Source organism: Brachypodium distachyon, chromosome 4, assembly GCF_000005505.3.
Source record: "Brachypodium distachyon strain Bd21 chromosome 4, Brachypodium_distachyon_v3.0, whole genome shotgun sequence".
NCBI lineage: Eukaryota > Viridiplantae > Streptophyta > Magnoliopsida > Poales > Poaceae > Brachypodium > Brachypodium distachyon.
In genome coordinates, this window is record NC_016134.3 from 44,685,180 (window position 1) to 44,700,387 (window position 15,208).

The following is a 15,208-nucleotide window of genomic DNA, read 5'->3' on the forward strand; positions in this document are numbered from 1 at the left end:
GACACTTAATATGGGACGGGAGAAGCACGGTTTACTTATTTAAAAACATCAACTTGAAAAGAGGGACTCACATGTTAGTCCTATTGACGGCAGCATCGAGTCACCTGTTTTTCAAACCTGCTCGTGTAGATTTATATAGATCGTATGCAATTATTTTCATTTATGGAAAATAACTTAAAGTACTTAGAAAAAACAATTCTTCGATTGTTTGGCACAAAAAGAATTGTACTGTAAGGATTATGAAGTAACATAAATCCTTAGCCAATTCTATTAGCTTCAGTTTCCATCAGTTCCGTGTTATGATACATTTAAATTTTTCTAACGATGAATATTTTAAAATTCAAATGTTTGATTGTACATGTAGAATATAACTGTAGGATGGAGGATCAAGGATTAGTGTTGAAAATATAAATTTGCCAAATATCTTTTAAATATGTGATTACAATAGTTGAATTACTTTACATAAATAATCAGAATTAAAAATAAACTTAATAGGAAACAAAACAAACATGCAGTATAATGTAGAGTAATATTGTGTGATTGTGTCGGTAGATATATACTCCCTCCATCCGGAAATAAGTGACGTGGATTTGTAAGTGAGGGAGTATTACATTTGAATTTAAAAATAATAAGTTGATGATTTTTAAATTATATTAATTAAATGAAATTCCTAAAATTGCAAAAAAATAATACACAAACTTTATGCATTCGAATTTGTATCATAATGTATAATAAATTTTTTCTCATAGTTTAAGAAAATCCATGCTTATTTTTCAGTACAAATGTAGCATTTGAGTTAGCCGCCAAGCATGCATAATACCGACAAGGTGGTTGAATTACACATGTAGCATTTAAATAAATAGGGTAAAACTATAATGTGGCACATGTATGTGATAAAAGGTAATTGTGATAACACGGATATAAAACTCAACTGAAATGTTAATTTGAATCCCAAAAAAAACAAGTGAAACTTACTGTTTGCTTACATTCATTTGTAGTTAAACATGAGGCCGCTATCCAATTTGGCCTACACATATACAATGACTAATTCCGGTGCATGTCTACATGACTATATTAGGTCGTCAACCAGGCCCCACATGCGTAATAATTTCAAAAGAATGCCACAAGCTATATGCAATGCCAAAAGTTCTCAATTATAGCAGGAATTATCATTGCCAAAATCGAGCTCTTTGCTCAGATAAAAAAAATCGAGCTCATGGTCATGTTTCAAGATAAGAAAAGGAAACGGAAATATGGAAATGAGGAATATATACCACCGAATAAAACACGATCAACATTAATATGTTTTACTGGATTTCATCAAAGTGATGTAGCAATTTGTCAGAACATATATAGGCTAGCAGTACTTCTGACAAATTTGTTTGGTTTCTACAACATCAGCAAATTAAGAGGTCCAAACAACAAAAGCAGCACACTTATATATAATGTAGCTAGATGGACTGACAAGAACATTCGGTACTGGTAACACTGCCAGCTCCATCTAGATATTGCAGCCAGTCTGTGGATCTGCAGGTAGGTCGTGCAGGTTAGAAATGGTGAGTTTGGTCGCCAGCACCCGGTGGCGCGAGCTGGTAACCGAGGTTCAGCTGCAACGATGCCTGCGCCTGAGCCTGAGCTTGGGCCTGCGCCTGCGCTTGCACCGCTGCATCGAAGAGATTGGCGGGGAAGAAGCACTTCATGTCCAGTGCGGCAAAAGGGTTTAGCTCTGGCACCGCTGCGGGCCTTGCTATTGTCACCTGCTGCAGCTGCTGCTCCCCCTCTGCAATCTGATGGAATGATCAATCAGAAAACGGATGCAGGCTTATGGAGTCATATTAATTTGTTCTAGCTTAATTTGGAAAGCTTGAAGTTGATTTAAATTAATTGGGAGTTATTGTACCTGTACCTTGGTCCTGAGGTCCATGTTGTCACTTTGAAGCTCCATCTCCTACACTTGTGGCAAAATATATGTTAATTGCAGGCATGAAGCTAGGAGTAGTGGTTAATTAGATGAAGAAAACGTATGGCACATCATGTATTAGTAATAATGTAGTATTACCCTTTTGGCCATGTAATTTATCTCGCCAGCCAGCAGCTCATTCTGAAACACAATGTACAAATAGAGAAGGGTCAACAATAATTGATTAAGGGATCTATATATCACCATTGTTTCAGAAACTGAAGAACTGTTCTGATAATGGGACACGACCAATTCAATTTACCTTCCTGGCCCTGATCTTTGCAATGCCTTTCTCGAGCCGGCTTTCGAGCTGCTTCAGCTCCTTCAGTGACAGGTTGCCGACAGAATCACCGACCAAGTGCCTTAAAAAAAGAGAGTTAGAATAAAAACAAAAATCAACGAACAATTGATCGGATGGTCTGTAGTTTTCAACCAAGATATATATGGTTTGTCACGGGCACACATAAAAAATGTGTACACATGTGCAATATTTATGCTCTTACTTGTTAGTGTTTTGCAGCATCTGGATCTGATGGCGCAACTTGGCAGCTTCTTGCTGGTAGTATTGCTTCAGATAAACAAATTATTAAGAAACAAAATGAAGAAGTGAGATGGATATCATATATGCCATAGAAGCATGCATTTATAAATGGGACGGCTAGGCTTTCAAATTAGTTGCAAGACTTGGAATGCTCAGCAAATTTGACTACACATGCATGCATGCAAAGGAAAATGAATTAATTAAGGTAACCATATATGCATGCATATGCATGGATATATGGTTTTATAATATTTACCTGAGCATTGACCTCTATGAGTGGTGCCCCAGAGGTTGAGCCGCAAGCATGCGCCTTCTTGTACCTGTCAATTGTAGCCTTGACACTGCAATGAATTGGCATTCATAATTAAACAAGGGTGAGGACAGGCAGCCGAATGTACTCAGATCAGCAATGACTGTTGATACATGGATATATGCATGCATGTGTACAAGACATGGTTAGTGTTCACATAGAAATAGGGCCGGCATACCAAGAGAAAGACAAAGCCATCAATAATTTGGATGAAATGACCATGCGTACGTTAGTACGTGTATCAGTATAAAATTAAATGCATATATGTGAAAAATTGTGAATGAACAAGTGTGTTCTGCTGGTTAAATAGTTCCAGCATAAATCTGTGCAAACAATATGCTGCTGTGTCAGCTTGAGTCTTGACTCTGATAGCTTGCTGTGCTGAAACATACAACAAGAAAAGAACGAAATGATCAAGAGGCAGAGATCTAGAGAGAGCTAGAGACGCTATCGATCAAAGCATCAAAGCACGATATATGTTGAATAGTACTAGTACTTTGCATGGGAGTGGAGCAAAGAGGTAGCACACAGCGATCGAATACTGGCAGCTAGCTGCATGCAGTTTCTAAGTCGGTGCAAGTTTTTGAGATGCAATGCATGAGATGACAGATGATATGGAGACCGTGCATGCATGCATGAGCTGAGGAAATAACACACATGAAAGTTTTATACGGGCCGGCTGCATGCATATGGTTTGGGGCTTGGGGAGGAGCTAGGGGAGGGAAGCGAGGAAGAGGAAACTCCAGGCATGCAGCTAGCTAGCTAGTCCATATAGTACATGTTTGTATGTAAGGTCCCTTCAGTTCAGTTCAAGCTAGCAGAGAGACGATGTTGCCTGCTGTGTTGTTGGCCGGAGTGATATGATATGATGTGCATGCATGTGAGAGAATAAAATATATGTGACGACAAAACGTACATGACGACGATATGCCTATGTGTATGTATCGATTGGCATGTCAGTACTATGTGTGAGCGCGACAGAAAAGGAGAGTGCAATCCTGCAAATGCTTTTGTGTTTATTTGGTACAAATTGTATATGGATATATATCTGATCCATCCCTCTAGATTAGCAAAGGTGATTAATTGAGAGAGACCTAAAATAACCTAAAATTAGGTGAATCATATATCAACAGCCTTTTTCTTTTGGACAACTAACTGGTTAGATGCATGGTAAAATCAAATCACGGTGCATTTTGTGCACAGTCCATTTTTTTCATCTCTGATTGCATGATACATATATACCGTATGGAGAAGGGGGTTCCTTGCTGAAAGATAATTACAGATGCATCATGCATGATCTGTAGACAATAAATTGTGTGCAATTCAGTCAAAAAAGAAATAGTGTGCAATCACACCAACCAACTGCTAAAAGATCGTATGTCTTGGTGTGATATTTATAATTTGGTACATGCATGGTGGCAAACATTGAATTAAAATGGCTTAATTAGAACGGCATGCATAAGTATTACTAATAAGCTGATGTTAATTATTAGGCCATGCATGCATGAAAAGCCCCACCAAACTGAGCTTAATTAATCATTTGGGTTCTCAAAATGAACTTTGGGTAATATGGCCTATATATATTATTGACCTCTCTCGCTCATAACTCTATCAAGTAGTAACAAAATAATTGCATCTATTTAATTAAAGTTAAGCAAACTATCACCTCAACATGCATGAAGTAGTACTGGTTCTTGATTAAATATTTCTAAGCATCAACAATCTCAAAAGTACAAAGGCAGACTTCTACTCAGCACTGTCAGAAAAAAAAATGAATAGCAGCTAGCTAGCTTGCCCTTGAATTAACAAAGCAATAGCAACAAGAGTAAACTGTGCTGAGCATGAAATGACATATATACCTAGGAATCTCAACAAACCACTCCATCAATTCACCAAGACCTAACTAGTAACTAGCTAGCTAGATGAGATCTAGGCTAGCTCTAGGTACAGAGTATAGACCTGTTGTTGGAGTACTCGTAGAGGCGGCCGCGGCTGGAGAAGACGATGAGCGCGACCTCGGCGTCGCAGAGGACGGAGAGCTCGTAGGCCTTCTTGAGGAGGCCATTCCGGCGCTTGCAGAAGGTCACCTGCCGGCTAGTGGTGTTCTCGATCCTCTTGATCTCAATCCTTCCCCTCCCCATCTCCACTACCTCGATCTCAACTGAACCAAATTAAACACGGTAGATCCATATCAAAACATTAACTCAGCACAAAAATTACACGAATTAACGACAGACATGACTAGGTGAGTTAATTAAAAATCTGATATAGTCGATCTAACCGAAAGGAAAAAGGAAGCCAGGTCGGGATGGATTGGAACGAAGACAAGAGAGAAGATAACTGGGGTAGGGTTTGCAAAAAAAAATGTTGAGAGAAATAGTTTCTATGCATATGATTTGACTGATGGACAGCCCAATTCGAAGAAGTGTAGTAAAAAAGGTCGATCCGATCCCATGATTTGACGGATGCAAGGGGCTTGATACTTGCTTTTGTTTCTAGGAAAATTATGCAGGAGAACATAAGATCTAGCAAAAGTAAGGAACAAATTAAAGTGTTCTTTCTTCGATCTGTTTCTTGAAAATAATTGGAATAATCGATCTAGAACAAGCTGCTTTCCGGCCGGGGGTTGATGTATGGATAAGCTAGCTGCAAGATGCAACAAAGAACATGTAGTTTCCTCAAAGGGAAAAAGGAAAGCAACTAATAAATCAAACAAAGCAAGGAAATTTAAGTTGCTAAGATTTCTCTTAACTAACTAGCCTTTGACGACATATCTAGCAAACTAAGGAATTGGACTCCCAAGATGTACAAATATACGTGTTCTGCTAGTACTAAGTACCGTACAAGATCAAAGATCCGGCTATTGCTAGAAAAAAGAAGAGAGATGGAAATCTGAGGAAGCCAAGAAACCGAAACCTTCCAAAAAGAAAAGGGAAGAAAAACAAGATAAGCACCGGCCGGGAAAGAATCCAAGAACCAGAAACATAAGCCTGGAAAGATCAAAGAGGAAGTTCCAGTTCAAAGAAAACAAGCATCAAACTAGAAAACCCCCATGGTTTCTCTTTGCAAGAACTATATACTGGAGTATAGCTAGCTAGAAGCAGCCTAGCACAGAAAGATAAAAAACAAGTGCCAGGTGAGGAACGATCCATCGATTTCCTCAAAGAGAGAACATACAAATCAGCAAGATCGATGTAAACAGCAGCAGAGTCACAAGATCAGAACGAAGAAGTATTTGCTTTTCGGCTAGGCAGAAAGAAGCTCACAGGAGATAAGGTTTGGAGCTTAATCTCTTCGATGGATCTAGCTAGCTCTCTCCTTTCCCTTACCTTCCCTTGGAGTAAGATATGAAAGCAGGAGGGTAGCTCCACTGCTAGTTTGGCTCTCCTTTCCTCTGCGAGGTAAAGCAGCAGCGAGCTGAGGTTGAGCTAGTTAATGGGAGCCAAGGGAAGGCAGGGAATTAAAGGTGAGAGGAGAGGATGGAGGAAGCTGGGTCACAGCTAGCTGATAGAGCGCCTGCTGAGCTCATGAGAGAGACCGCTTGCTGGCTTGCACGGAAATGTCTTCTCCGTTGCCTTGGCCTTTCCTCCCTTGCTTACCCATTTCTGGCTATTTCGACATCTTTATATATTCTGTTAACCATGCCACCTTTTCCTCTTTTTCATGTGTGTTATTGACAGTCATTTATACATGCATGATGCAGCTACCGATTCTACGATTGGGCAAATTAATCAGAAAACCGGGAGCTCCAACTCGTGTTTGTATACAGGATTACAGGTAAAGTTGTCTTTCAGGTTTCAACTCAACACGGCCTGTCATGTTCGCTGAACAATTGTTTGCCCAATGCTGGAAAGTGCAGTTATATACATGCATGTGTTGCTAATTCCAGTATCGGGCGGTTAACATGCTAGGAACTAAATTAGGCCACTATACATTACCCATGTATTAGTAGTTCCATGATCCATTATCACATGTGCTGAATTAAATCACTCGCCAATTTTCTTTGCTCCCAGCAAAGAGAGAAGATGTAAATTAACCCATGATTCTTGAGTCTTGACATAACTTGGGGCCGCTAGTCTCTGTTTACCGAAATATTTTGCTAAAGAGGATTTTCAAAATCTTGCAATTAATTGGGAATTGCACGAAAGAGATGGATGCACAGAAAACCATACAGGCGCAGCACTGTTCCCTCTTAACACAAAATGGATCATCACCACGTACAAACTCCTATTCAACCCATGCACACATGCCCATCTATATATAAATACATGTTACATGCATCCATCCTCTAGTTCATAGTTCCAATTGCCTGGTGCATTTCACAATTCACATGCATATATGCAGCTAGCAGCTATATACAGGAGACGCGACACGTTCGTACATGGAACAAAAACTTGCAAGTTAGAACACTGTAAGAGAGTGACCACCATGGCATGGCATGGGAAGGCTAGGTCTGGGGTAGTCACATGCATGCAGTCCAGCTAGTCAAATGCAATCCTTACTAGTCGTACGGCCGGCCCTTATTCTTCTCCGTCCCTTCTGATGCTAAGCATTGACTGATGATCTTGTTGGTACACAACAACTAGCTAGACAGCATGCAGGACGATCTATCCGTGTCAAAGGCACGGTAGATCATTATCGATCTTTGCTTTTCCATGGCCTTGCTGTCCAGTCTGAACTAAGCCAACAACCAGGAAATTTTGTACATTAGGATCGAGAATTTAACCCCCAAACCCATAATGAAGGGGATCACAAAGTTACAAGCTACACATATAAATTTTTCATTTACTATCAGTATTATTACATATTCCTACTTTTTTTTTATCATACATGCTGAATACAAATTTTTGAATTCAAAATATTTCTAGAGATGATGATACTTCTAATCTGACTAGTGATACTACTGTGGTACCGATGGACCCATGTCTACATATATTTTAACTGGTGGTTCTAAGTTATTCATCTATAGTTCTGTACACACCGAACTTTTGAATTCAAAAGATTCAAACATGTAATTCGGTATTTTTATTTTTATTTTGCTCGGTAAAGCCTGTTTATGGGAGAAACACGGTTATTAGCAGGTGATAAACAAAACCGTGATGCTGATTGGTAGTCAAGGATTCAGTCACTTTGTGCCAAGGACGATGGATCAATAATTCAGGCATTCAGCATGGGTGGCATGCTAGCTTTACTCTCGCCCACCAATGGGAATAATGGTTGAGATCGAGAAGGGCCAGAGCCCAGAGGTGGTATAGGAGGTGGCGTGGTCGATGGCGCAGTGGACGGACAGTGCAGGGGGTGTCAACGTCTTGTTGCCGAGAATAGCTAGGTTATGCAGGCGCCGAGAGGCACCCCACAGCCAACCCCTCTGGTGCTAAGCCAAAGCTTTTCTCTTTGCCCATGTACCTGCACGCCAATGTTCTATCTTATCTACTTGATGGTTCATGCATTGTACGCATCAGTCAGACAGTCATCACACATGCATGCCACACTCCTCATGCCACAAAATTAACCATGTGATCGACGACCTAGCTAACTAAGCTAAGGCTACAGGCTGGACGCACAAGTGAGGAAAGTAAAGCACAGTGCATGATACGAGAGGACCAAATGAGCTAATGGCCTGCAATGACGAATTTGACCAAAACAGAATTGGCCAAGTGAGCTAATGGTCTGCAATGACAGAGTACGGATCTCAGGAAGAAAAATTAAAACCATCGCCAAAAGTATCAGTAGTCCTGTACCCTGGTTGGTACCTTCAAATCCCCCTTAACCATAATGGCTGGAGCTCCTATCCATGGCATTGCACCCGGCCCAAAACGGGAAGGTATATGCGTACACTGGACGCACCATCAGCAACAACAGCTAGCTGCAAAGCATATTAACAGAGCAGTCGACGATGCTGACGAGGGCCAGCAGAGGGAGTTGCACCACTGCATCTGCATGGTAGTACTACTACTGCATACTGTATGCAGCTGAGAACAAAGAGATGGAGACAAAGCAGAGGCATATATTGTACGAGCCGCCCATCTGATGGGAGATCCATGCATCTGTACTGTAAAGCTGCTGGTAAACTTACCTCACTCATGGATATGAGTAGCCGTAGCTTGGTAGTCCAAGTAGGTGTGCACCGGTCCTGGTAGAACTCAGATCAGACCACATCATACTGTCATTCTTGGCTGCAAAATCCAGACATTCTGGTGGAGTTTCAACTTCCAACCACTGTCAAATTTAAAACCCGCTCCATATATGGCTGTGAAATAGTAATAAAATTTATGCCTTCCCAGTTCCCAGTTTCTAGGTTCAAAGTTCAAACACATGCAGGAGATTCCACAGAAAAAAAGATATGATTATGATTCCAACTACAGTCAACATGTTAATTATGATCTAGAGAGAAGAAAACATGGTGCGCCAAAATATGGACACGTGTCTCAAAATGCAAAGGCAAATATCAGGTCAACAGGGCCTCACAGCTGGCACCGAGAACATTGTCAACAATCTGCAACAAACCAGAACATATTCTCAAGATTAAACATTCTTGTGGACACGTTGCATGAGATGTTATGATTCTCCATGCAATCGTCAATCAATTAAAATCTTTGACTCTGCTACGTGTTGCTGACAAATGATGTTCCCTTCGTTATAGAATTCCAAAGAATTAGATGGCATATTGGCATTGCACCCTACCTCCTTTAAGCAATGCTAGCTAATTGCTCGAGCAAAAATGCCATCATAGCTGAAAGATGCCCATTATATTGCTTATGATAACCAATTCAGATTCCATTCAAATTGTTGGTTAATTGCTTTGACTCACAAGCATCATGTACTCGCCAAAGAATCTTAGAGCTCAAAAGTCAAAAAGTACTGTCTTTGATGATACCATAGTATATTTGACATGAACAGATAGCAACAACAAGCAAATAAGCTAGACAAAGAATTTAGCCCTTAATTTTACCGGCTTAAATCTAATAAGATGCAACAACCTAATTTTACTGTATCCATTACATTTACAACACATGGAAATTATTTTCCTTCAGTGGTAGGTAAAACCAACGCCGCTTTAAAAAGGGAGAACAAGCCAGCAGAGCTCCAAAATATTCCAGTAATAATTAAGAGGGCCACCTATAATAGTTCAGTAAAAAAACCAATACCTTTTTGGCTTTTTCATCCTTTTAAGGAATAATAACTGAATCTGATTCATTGGAACTTTATTCCACGCACAAGCCACGTCAAACATTTCATGGCAACATATAAACGGGGAATCTGTAAGTTTTTTCACTTAAAACTAACACAAATTCTTGGCCTCCAAAAATATTAAGAGTTTTTCTGAGAAAGCTACAGTACCGTTATTATGGTTTAAAATACTTCCAATCCAAAACTGCAGTAGCTTATTCAGTATATGTATTCCTTCTATATGCTAGAAATGTTGCCTGCATACTTTCAACGAGAGTAGGTAACACATTCCTAGCAGGCCACCACAAACATTTCCCTATTATTACTTTTCCACATTACAATTCCTGTCACCAGGTGGCAAGTTCTGGAAATCAAACAGGTAATTCCCCTTATCAAACCAGAGTTCTGTTGGTCAACTCAAGATCCCAGCATGATGACATGCAGAGCTTTGTTGCCATGAAACATGATTAACTGAAACAGTGGAGGAACTTGTTTTTAGAGCCCCAGCTGAACACAACATATTTTCCAGAAAAGATACAATTTATGTTGGTTAGAAATTATCCAATGGCCGCCTGGTATATGTCCTTCAATTATGCCAAGTAATTGCTTCTACAAGAATGTCAAGGCACTGGTAGAATATGGCCAGATTGATCACAATAATTGTACATACTTTTCAGTAAGAACTTCAAAACTTTGACTCGATTGGATCAAATTATTGAGCAAAAAAGATCGAGAAATGCAAGAACCAAAACAAGTATAATACAGCAGTGCCAAAGGACACATCAAAGACCTTACAAATAAATACCAGTGGTCAGAAGAGGCATAGCATAAAAATGATTCCTAGATCCAAACATTCACAATTGTTTTACAACGCCTGATCTAGACACAGCACACAGGTCCCAAAAGTGGTATAATACACAGGAGATGTACTTGAAACCTAGATTTCTACAAATACTCTCAGACTGTGACTTAGATTATTAGTCCAGAAGTACATCAATTTGTTGGAACCCACAAATAGGACCAAGAGTCAATCCTACACTGGAAACTGCAGAATAAATTAACGATGAAACCTGCTGACATATAACTTTATATGCTTAAGATGACCCATTATTAGTGGGCAAAACAATGCAGCAGTAATCTGACCAGATAAGTTAAATTAACTGCAGAGCAAATAAGCAAATAAATTAACGATGAAACCTGCTGACATATAACTTTATATGCTTAAGATGACCCATTATTAGTGGGCAAAACAATGCAGAAGTCCTTATATCAGAATCTGACCAGATAAGTTAAATTAACTGCAGAGCAAATAAGCAAGAAGCATGATACTTTACAATATTTATGAGAATCTACAAGAGCAGACTAAAGATGTACAAATGACCTGCAAAGTGCTTTTAAGTGGCCTGCAGCAATGAAACCAACACTAGCCAGAGGTCATACTCAACCTTTGAAGTTGGATACTTGGATTGCTATATAAAAGGCAGACCACTTCATTGCATCAGTAGTTTGATCTGAGAGGAGCACAAAGTCAAAGACTTTTAGTGCCACCACTCTAACTTCAAGGCTAGTCCAAGCTGAAGGTTATCTGCAGGCAGAGTGGAAACCATGGTCAGAGGGAAGGTGCGGATGCGACGAATTGAGAACCCTGCCCACAGACGGGTAACCTTCTGCAAGCGTCGAGAGGGGCTTCTCAAGAAGGCCAGGGAACTCTCAGTGCTTTGCGATGCTGAAGTTGGTGTTATCATATTCTCCTCTCAGGGAAAACTCCATGAACTGGCAACTAATGGGTGCGTTTCCAAAATCCATTCTACATAGTGATTTTCTAAGTCTATGACTTCAACTCTGAGATGTTTTCCTTTTGTTCACAAAATGCAAGAAACATGCAAAGCTTGATTGGGAGGTACCAGAGTGATGTGGTAGGAAGCCAAATGCAAAACAGAGCTCTACAAAGCCAGGTCTACCTATTTACCTTGTAAAGCTTGAAATCATTGTAATATTTGTAACAACTTGAAAGGGGTGTATCTAGTAAAAACTCATATGTGGGAAGTGGGAACTAACATATTAACTATCCGAGTGAGCCACCAGACAGGGCTCAGGGTGGCTCACATTTTGACGCAACTGAGAGGAGCACACCAGTAGTCCAGTACACACTTTTGTTGGAAAAAGAGATGGATTGTTAAGTAAAGAAACATCATATTTTTATTCTTACACTAAATAACTGATTTGTTCCTTGATGTCGATACCAAAGATACCTGATGCACTTTTGCACCATATAACAGGTAGCAGAACCTGAGATTTTATTGGTAAGGGAAGAGATAGGTCACCTACAGCACAGTCTAAGGTAATCTTCCACTTTAACATGGATGGTTACATATCTTGCATTAAGAATGAATTGCAGTAGCCTAGTGATAAGTGAAGCAAAGCAGGTCCACATATGGAGGAGGAGCAGGGGACATGACGCTAGATAAATTGCACAAGCTAGAAAAAGGTCTTGAGCAATGGATTTCTCAGATGCGATCCGCAAAGGTAGGACATCTGTTCTCCACTTTTTTGTTCTTCTTATTCATTCAGTGTGCAATAAACTAATATGAAATACCTCCAATCAGATGCAGATTATGCAACAAGAGATACAACTTCTTGAAAATAAGGTCAGTCTCGAATCTCGATGTCTCATATCCTTGTCCTTATTCCACAAAGGTCCTTTTATTTAATTGTATGTTTTGTCTCTTCACAAGTAAAATAAATAAAGCAAATCAAAGTCTATAGCAGCAAAGAAGTGTCATGTGAAACAGAAGATCATAATACTTATATCAACTAAGGATGGGTAGATTTTAACAATTTGCAAACTTATGAGTGATATAATGTTACGTTAAAATGTATTATTAAAACTCAGCGTTTATTGCTAATGAACTTTCGTAATATTGGTTCGTATTTTTTTTAGTTGCTTGACCTTGCATACCTGACACTATTTGGGAGGGTCAAATAGAAAATTTAGCCTCTAAGAAGATATAGGTTTGATTGCAAATTCCCCTTAGCCTCTCAAGGTAGCAGCAAGGAAACAAACCCTCAATTTGTAGGAAAGTCAATATTACCACCTCTGTCAGATCCGGAATAGAATTTTTAAACCTTTTTTTGCGAGAGTACAAGGCGGCCACAGACTACCTACGCATACCATAGTCACGTTAACACACATGCAGACGACCTACTCACTCCATGTTCGCACGCGCTGTCACACTTAATAAGCATGCTAACCACTAGGCTACAAGCCCAAGTGTATTTCAAAACAAATGCACGACTAGAATTTCATCAAAATGATTAACAAATGGCCTAGTGGATAATCAGATTAGAACCAAAGGGGTTATTCTCTCTCCCTCAAAAAATGAGTTTCTGGTTTGTACTTAACACCCAATGACAGAAGTTTAGGGATCATATTAGCACTTCTCCCTGTTTAGAGATGTGACACAGCTGTTATACTATGATATTTTCCTCCAAAGCACATAATGTATGAATAAAGTTCTTACTGCAAAGCACAGTCCTACATTGGTAAAACAATCTTAGAATTATGTCTTGTTGTTTTTCCAGTATAGAACAGAACCTTTAAAATTCAGTTTTATAGTTTGTATAGCTATTGCACTTTTTTGGCTGGACTATGTATATTTAATCAATGTTATAAGAAATACTACGGAAATATATATTCTGATACTTATCAGCTAAAATTTACACGACACTGAATAGTTTTATTGTACACGTACAGAATATTCAGTAGGGTCCTCCCCTAATATTCCTGTAAATACGTGTACAAATGCTGATGATATGGTAGGTTCATCATCTTTTTGATTTCCATTGTGCAGGTGAAAGAACAGAATGAACTCATGAATATGCACTCAGTCTTTCTTGGATCTCCATATTCAACACATCCATTTACCAATGGAAACGGTTTATTCTCAATCTAGTTTGATAACTACCCAAGCCATCGTCATTTGGTGTGTCTCCAGAAAATGTTTATCTATATTCTGTCACTCAGAGTGCAAGCAGAACTGAATATTTTTAACCCGTATCAAATTAAACTGTAATGTATTCTGGTGGTCCTTCTGAATGAAGGTGTATCATGTATTATTTTCCAATCCAAGTAACTGGAAAAGTTTCTTGCATGCCATAACATGGTAAACCAGCATAGAGGACATGGGGACCGGACTTCATATGCTAGCCTTCTAAATCAAGTTTTAACCATAATACAATGTGAATGATTGTAGCATGTGAACTAGTTTCACTGGTCCATTAGAAATTTCACGCAGACAATTACAACCCTATCCCTGACCTTGTATCGCACCAATTCTTGCTTCATGTTGGATTAGTAAAACATGACCTAACGCCAATTTGTTCACATTTCAAAATCAGTGCTTGTTACCCTACATGGTTCACTGCAAATTGCACAGGGTACAAGATGACAGAGCAAGAGCAGAGGGGACGGAGGAGGAGGAGGAGAAGGGGGACATGAGACACTCACAGGAGCGCGATGAGTACGAAGAGCAGGAGCGCGGCGACGAAGGAGTACTTGACGGCGGCGGCGAAGATGGAGGCGGAGATGAGCACGAGCTGCAGCAGCAGCGACGCGCCGGCCCAGACCAGCGCGCCCGTCAGCGCCACGGCCGCAGCGTTATCGGGGGCCGGCACGAGCAGCTCCCCCCAACGGATCTCCGACAGCGCCGGCAAGGAGGGAACCCCGCGCGGCTTCCCATCCCCCTTCTCCGCCGGTGGCCCCCCGCCGCTGTTGTCGCCTCCGGAGACCGCAGAGGCGACCTGAAACCGGCGGGAGCGGATGCCGGACGGGGCCGTAAGCTCTAGAGCTCTGAGCCTCGGGAGTGAGCTAGGGCGCAGGGGTGGAAGTGGAACCGGAGTTCGGATTTGTGCCGCCATGAGAGTTGGAGCTGGAGCAGAGCACGAGGAAACAGAGAGTCAGAGACGAGTCCAAAGGGGAACAGGATTGGGAAGGGAACAGTACTGGGCGTAGAACGGCACGCCGTTTACATCCATCTGATTAGAAATCAACGGTCCTGATCCACTAGTCTCTTGACCGGTCAACGCCCCGGCGTAGCAAACGATTCGATAACCAGTCTGGTTCAAATTCAAACCCCGATTGCAATTGCATAACCCTCGCACCTTTTTAATCTCCCGGGAACCGCCTGCCCTGAAACCCACCAAGCTCGATCAAACTCATCAAGACTTC

General features: G+C 40.6%; 3 protein-coding genes across 8 annotated transcripts; 1 reads left to right on the top strand and 2 right to left on the bottom strand.

Moving 5' to 3' along the window:
• Positions 1-1,271: 1,271 nt before the first annotated feature.
• MADS2 (MADS-box transcription factor 13-like) lies at positions 1,272-6,406 on the bottom strand. 5 transcript variants are annotated; one of them, NM_001302869.1, is given in 8 exon segments: positions 1,272-1,787; positions 1,901-1,948; positions 2,060-2,101; positions 2,223-2,322; positions 2,464-2,528; positions 2,758-2,842; positions 4,771-4,972; positions 6,141-6,406. In NM_001302869.1, coding segments are annotated over 7 exon segments (762 nt in total). In that variant the 5' UTR covers positions 4,953-4,972; positions 6,141-6,406; the 3' UTR covers positions 1,272-1,547.
• A 4,403-nt stretch (positions 6,407-10,809) lies between these two features.
• LOC100836707 lies at positions 10,810-14,989 on the bottom strand. 2 transcript variants are annotated; one of them, XR_002960446.1, is made up of 3 exons: positions 14,489-14,989; positions 11,179-11,566; positions 10,810-11,051 (listed from the first exon to the last, which is right to left on the bottom strand). XR_002960446.1 is itself a non-coding variant. In XM_003578744.4 (2 exons), exons 1-2 carry the CDS (start codon positions 14,896-14,898, stop codon positions 11,563-11,565), a joined length of 414 nt encoding a protein of 137 aa, XP_003578792.1. In that variant the 5' UTR covers positions 14,899-14,989; the 3' UTR covers positions 11,154-11,562. The 2 variants fall into 2 exon arrangements, 1 of the variants encoding a protein (XP_003578792.1); XM_003578744.4 differs by lacking the exon at positions 10,810-11,051 and having other exon boundaries at positions 11,154-11,566.
• LOC104584754 (MADS-box transcription factor 33) lies at positions 11,587-13,934 on the top strand. The gene is made up of 6 exons (NM_001302870.1): positions 11,587-11,768; positions 11,858-11,936; positions 12,261-12,322; positions 12,408-12,507; positions 12,588-12,629; positions 13,833-13,934. Exons 1-6 carry the CDS (start codon positions 11,587-11,589, stop codon positions 13,932-13,934), a joined length of 567 nt encoding a protein of 188 aa, NP_001289799.1.
• Positions 14,990-15,208: the final 219 nt, after the last annotated feature.